Here is a 6,587-nt window from a genome sequence, read left to right as displayed (position 1 = left end):
GTACTCCATTTATCTTCTGGTTGTGATTGCATGGGCACATTTTTACTTGTAAGCAGAGTAATACCAGTAACAGTTGTTTTGTGTGTGGCTAAATTGCAAATCTGGGAGAGGGGAAAGAGAGAAGCAACAGTGTACAATGTGAGAAGTTGGAAATTACAAATCCAGGGTCTGGACATGGTCACATGATACATTGGGCGCGCTCCTGCTACCTACCGTACACGTTGTGCCAGCGCAACTGCGCGCAGCTCCATCAGAAAAAAATGTGTAGCCTCCCGCTCAAGCCATCATCGGAAATGCGCGGACAGACAAGGCGATATTCCTCTGCCCTCCAAAGCCCGAACGAAGAGTGACACCCTTCGGTCATTCGGTACTTTGCTCGAGGGAAGCATAAGATAGTCTCGTTTGAAAGAAGGATTTTGTGGCATGTGATACTGGGAGACTGACGCGTGTTCGTGGTTCACGGATGTTACTACGAAGACGGATCTCGACAGTTTTTCTGCCTCTGTAGCGTTTTATGTTAGCAATGGATCTATATCCCTCTTCGGAGTCTGTTACGCGGATAGGGAGGGAGTCGTGCCGTTTGTTCCCCGGGTGCTCTAGCTGTTGATAGCTAGCCTCAAAAGAAAAGAACAATGAACGGAATCAAACAGTTGTGTTTTATGCTTTTATCCTACTGACATTTTAAAGACACTCACCGGGAACATTTTGTATTTGTTGAACGAACCATTATTCGAACAACTAGACAAACAGCTTCCTTGGACAGTGGCCCGTTGAGGCGACACAATGGGATTATCTTTGACCATTGGCTGAGGACTGTTTTTAAAAGTTCCTTTATCTCGGAGAATATAGTGGTGAGTTTTTGGACAGAACACATATTTGAGCAACAATTGGATGAATTGATCATCTCGCTGCCTCAATTCGCGGAGAAGACCATTGTGAGCACTCGCCGGACAATCGCATGTTGTCCAGTCCAGTTGGTCTGGTCTAGAACGGCACCATCACTGGAACACGACACAAAGAACAACGATGGCGAATGACTCGATACAAGTAAGTTGTTACGTTGCCGTTACAGTGGAATAACAACGGTGCTACAATGTACGTTATCTGCAGCTGGGGGTATCATCCATTCGACATCAATGGAAACCCAATGCGGTTTTATTTTCTATTTTTTGCTATTGTCAAATAATAATTGAACTGGATTTATGACCGATGCATTGCGCTCTTTATGCTCTGAATTTTGTCAAGACACACTTGTGGTGTCCTGCATTGTCACCTTGGCAGTTCTCAGAACCACCTTGAGTTCCTCATTGCAGCCAAATGCATATGCGAAGAGCTCCTGGCCGGGCGGGCACAATACCGGGCGGGTGTTTGACACAAACACATAAATACACACACACATCCCAGTGTACCTCACCAGTTCTCAGACAGTCATTGTTGCCAACTCATTTCTGACAGCTTGAGTAATGCGTTTCGACTATAACGAGGTCTTTGACAAATATTACAAGGATAATGTGAAATACGAAAAGGAAATTCACACCATTAAAATAGAAATACACACCACTAAAGCGATGGACATTGAGCTGGGGTAATTTTGTCATTTAGACTAGTTTACTTGACAGTATCCTGATACAGTATTTGACTGAGTTGGTGCAATGACTGATGTTCTTTACAGTGGGGGTTGTGAACAACTCAGCACGGGTGCCACCACCACTCACAAAGACGTTGAAAATATCCTAACAGTGGGTACTGTTGTAGGCTACAGAAGTTCCTCTTGCCTCTGCTCTAGTTTAGTGACAAGTTTTTACCTCAGCATTTACCTTGTGTGTGTGTGTGTGTCAGCAAGTCATGAACCCAGCTCTCTGTTTGTAGTAAAAGCAAGGCAAGAAGTGTGTTGAATAATGTGTCCTGTTTAAATGCTGCTTCTCATCCGACTGTTGTTAAAGCTCTGTACTGGGTTAGTAAGTTACTTTACCCTTCTTTACTAACTAGCCTTGGCGATGTCTTCTAGTCACACTGCTTGCCACATGGGTACTGTACTATTTAACATGAATCTTTTATCAGACTCTTATCAGGGCTGATTTATTCATTCAGGTTTTCAAACCCATTCCAATTTCTCTCGTTTGTTGGAACTTAAAACTTCTTCCCCCAAATAGGTGATTCCATGCTTGGCACAGTAGCCAATTATTTGTGTAGCTACAGTACAAGATAATACTAGAAAGCAGTACCAGGCAGGAGGTTGTCACCTCTCTCTCTCGGGGTCGGTTTTGCCCTATCCATATCCTTGGCAGGTTCACACACAATGGAGGAGGGCAAGCTTGGGGGACTGACTCAAGCCACAGTGATGAAGTGGGAACTCTGGTTTGGGGGCACAGCCATTATCCCCTCATCCAACACGTACACTGGTCTGGTGACTCAAACTGAAGACCTCTGCTCCAATGTCCAATGTCTTCAGTGGTGGGGAGGTTTAGCTTCTTCACAGCACACCCTTTTGTTCCCCACACACACAGGAAGACTGATACAAAATAAGTCGAATAGGAATCTGAACCCAAACAGCGTCACACTTCCTCCTAAAGGTCACGGGTGGGGGGGACAGGGATGTAAATGTATTGTAACTAGTGGGATGTAAGTTTGTGATAGTAGAAGTTTTAGAAAGGAGAACGTTGAATCAAATATCCATGAACGTATAGTCATCTATAGTTGAAGATGGAAGTGTACATACACCTTAGCCAAATACATTTAAACTCTGTTTTTCACAATTCCTGACATTTAATCCAAGTACAAATTCCCTGCCGTAGGTCAGTTAGGATCACCACCTTATTTTTAGAACGTGAAATGTCAGAATAATAGTAGAGGATTATTTATTTCATCTTTTATTTCTTTCATCACATTCCCAGTGGGTCAGAAGTTTACATACACTCAATTAGTATTTGGTAGCATTGCCTTTAAAATGGTTTAATTTGGGTCAAATGTTTTTGGTAGCTTCCCACAATAAGTTGGGTGAATTTTGGCCCATTCCTCCTGACAGAGCAGGTGTACCTGAGTCAGGTTTGTAGGCCTCCTTGCTCGCACACACTTTTTCAGATCTGCCCACACATTTTCTATATGATTGAGGTCAGGTCTTTGTGATGGCCACTCCAATACCTTGACTCTGTTGTCCTTAAGCCATTTTGCCACAACTCTGGAAGTATGCTTGGGGTCATTGTCCATTTGGATGACCCATTTGTGACCAAGCTTTAACTTCTTGACTGATGTCTTGAGATGTTGCTTCAATATATCCATATAATTTTCCTTCCTCATGATGCTATGTATTTTGTGAAGTGCACCAGTCCCTCCTGCAGCAAAGCACCCCCACAACATGATGCTGCCACCCCCGTGCTTCACGGTTGGGATGGTGTTCTTCGGCTTGCAAGCATCCCCCCCTTTTCCTCCAAACATAACACTGGTCATTATGTTCTATTTTTGTTTCATCAGACCAGAGGACATTTCTCCAAAAAGTATGATCTTTGTCCCCATGTGCAGTTGCAAACCGTAGTCTGGCTTTTTTATGGCGATTTTGGAGCAGTGGCTTCTTCCTTGCTGAGCTGCCTTTCAGGTTATGTCAATATAGGGCTAGTTTTTACTGTGGATATAGATACTTTTGTACCTGTTTCATCCAGCATCTTCACAAGGTCCTTTGCTGTTGTTCTGGGATTTATTTGCACTTTTCGCACCAAAGTACGTTCATCTCTAGGAGACAGAACGTGTCTCCTTCCTGAGCGGTATGATGGCTGTGTGGTCCCATGGTGTTTATACTTGCGTACTACTGTTTGTACAGATGAACGTAGTACCTTCAGGCGTTTGGAAATTGATCCCAAGGATGAACCAGACTTGTGGAGGTCTACAATTTTTCTTTCTGAGGTCTTGGCTGATTTCTTTTGATTTTCCCATGATGTCAAGCACAGAGACACTGAGTTTGAAGGTAGGCCTTGAAACACATCCACAGGTACACCTCCAATTGACTCAAATGATGTCAATTAGCCTATCAGAAGCCTCTAAAGCCATGATGTCATTTTCTGGAATTGTCCAAGCTGTTTAAAGGCACAGTCCACTTAGTGTATGTAAACTTCTGACCTACTGGAATTGTGGCACAGTGAATTAATTCTAAGTGAAACAATCTGTCTGTAAACAATTGTTGGAAAAATTACTTGTCTCATGCACAAAGTAGATGTCCTAACCGACTTGCAAAAACTATAGTTTGTTAACAAGAAATTTGTGGAGTGGTTGAAAAACAGGTTTTAATGACTCCAACCTAACAGTATGTAAACTTCCTACTTCAACTGTACACTTTTTTTCAGTTTTGCATGCACACACACACACACACACACACACACACACACACACACACACACACTAAAGACCGACACTCAGGGTAATGCATACGGATCATTCACCTAAACAGCTGCATGACGTAATGAGACTGCTATGCACATATCTCAGGCTTTCTCAGCAAGCCGTGGCCGTGTAGGCAGACATACACTAGCTAATGCATTCGGCCGTCGTTGTAAAATAAGAATTTGTTCTTAACTGACTTGCCTAGTTAAATAAACAACACGCTACCAGAGACAATGAGAGCCATGCTGTTCACAATTGAGTTGCTTAAGCTACTTCTTTGCTCATTTTTCTTTTGTATTTAAGAGGAATAGGACTTATGATCTCACGATGTAGAGGAGAAGGGTATTTCCTTATTGACTCTTATCAGCAGAACTTTTCTTGTTAACTGAGACAGTCCCAAGCACAGGACTGTGTCCTTACTGGCTGTCACTGACTGCCCCCATTTGATGTCCCGATTGGCCGCCACTATCTTTGATCTTGGCTCTTGCTGGTCGACACAGTCCATGCACTGTTTTCTTACTGGCCACTGTGCATGGACAGTGTCTCCATGCGGTGTCCATGCTGGCTGTCTGTGCCCTGTTCCCAGTAGCACAGTGTGGCTGTGTGAGTGTGATTGTGGTGGTGGGGGCTGTAAAGGGCATTATGCTGATGATGAGGTTCTGGCCATAGCAGCACAATGGCCCCCATTGTCCCGACTGCAGCCCCAGATCACGTTCACCAATGCACTGTGTTTCCTCATCCTATCCTGGGTGGCCACACCCTCACTAATAGGTTAAAGCAGGGCCCCACGGTGTGGCATCATGGCTGTGTCTGTTTGTTTTGTGTGGGAGTGTTTGTTTATGTGTGTTTGTCAATGACACACAGGTCGGGGTGGAGTAATCGCTTTCGTGTTGACCTGCTTTCACGTGTGAGTCTGGGTTTGAGTAGATATGAGTGTGTGTTGTTTGTGTAGATGTGTTTGCCTATTTGGGCCAGCTGGTTTGCATAGCGAAGCCCTAGTTTTGTGTGTGTGCATGTGTGTCCAATGCCCATACACATGCCCCTGCATATTTTGTCCTGTCTCTCCCTGCCATCCCCTGTGCAAACATCCTGCAGTTCTCATGACCTAATGACCTCGCCCCTCTGTTGCAGCCCCTCCCTCCCCAGTCCCCACCTCATCCACAGTTCACACCCTGCCATGACTTCACCTCTCCACTCTCCTCTCTTCTTTCGTCTTTCTCTTGTTCCATACGCCATGGCCAGACTTTGCCTCTGCCCCGGGGGCCTTGCCTGGCCCTGCCTGTGTGTGTGTGTGTGTGTGTGTGTGTTCACTCGCAGGCAAAGGAGCCTCTGATGGAACGTGGCCACGCACAAACTGCTCTCTCCCTTCTCCTCCCTTTCGCCGACTCCACGTTTTTCCACGCCGATTATGGAGGGATGGGACCTCAGGATCTTATCACCCAATGGGGATAATTAGATAAGAGAAGTATTTTTATTTATTGGGATAGTTCAGGATTTTGGCAACTTCCCCAGAGTCAGATGAACTTGTGGATACCATTTTCATGTCTCCCCGGGCAGTTTGAAGGAAGTTGTTAACTAGCTTTAGCGCAATGACTAGAAGACTGTAGACTTCGTCATTGCGCCAAGCTGTTCCCATAGACTTCTTAGTCATTGCGCTGACGCTAGTTAACATTGGTCTGCGAAACTACCTCTCACGCTCTTCATAATGGTATCCACAAGTTCATCTGACTCTGGGAAAGTAGATACATCCCAAACTATCCATTTAAACACTTCGACAGCAATTTGTCACTGTGTCGTTAGACATGTTCAGTGTTGGGTTTTCCCACTGTTAGCCTATTTGTTTCACTTCAGGGCAGACAGTGTGACTGTGTGCCCGATTTTATCTTCAAAGGTGCCGGACGTTAGTTACACTACTTCAGCAGAGTAAAGATGAAATCAAACACCTAAATCCCAGATGGGCTTTTTCATAACTGCTGTGGATTGTGTACATTGCATGGTAGAATGGGTATGATGTATTGAAGGGAAGTAAACATTGCAATTGTGTTTGGGTTGTTCAGTCAGAACTGTAAATATGATTTTGAGTGTGTGTGTGTCACCCACTCTCAGACCCCTGTCTACTGAGTGTGTACTCTTTGGCGATGACGGTATAAATGACTCTAGGGAATAAGGCCTCTCTCTCTTTTAACAATCCTCTTATATGATTCTACTACAGATCA

At 44.5% G+C, this 6,587-nt stretch overlaps 1 protein-coding gene across 1 annotated transcript in view; it reads left to right on the top strand.

Moving 5' to 3' along the window:
• The first annotated feature begins 241 nt into the window (after positions 1-241).
• Positions 242-6,587, top strand: part of LOC118365707 (serine/threonine-protein kinase N1-like) — a 57,013-nt gene continuing 50,667 nt past the window's right edge. The window contains exon 1 of the mRNA XM_052490434.1: positions 242-1,047. Within this exon, the coding sequence (XP_052346394.1) occupies positions 1,027-1,047 (21 nt within the window). The 5' untranslated portion in view covers positions 242-1,026. The remainder of the gene's footprint in view (positions 1,048-6,587) is intronic.

The sequence above is a fragment of the Oncorhynchus keta genome, chromosome 32 (assembly GCF_023373465.1).
Source record: "Oncorhynchus keta strain PuntledgeMale-10-30-2019 chromosome 32, Oket_V2, whole genome shotgun sequence".
Lineage (NCBI taxonomy): Eukaryota > Metazoa > Chordata > Actinopteri > Salmoniformes > Salmonidae > Oncorhynchus > Oncorhynchus keta.
Note: the sequence above shows the minus strand (reverse complement) of the source record. Positions and strands in the feature narration are given on the sequence as shown.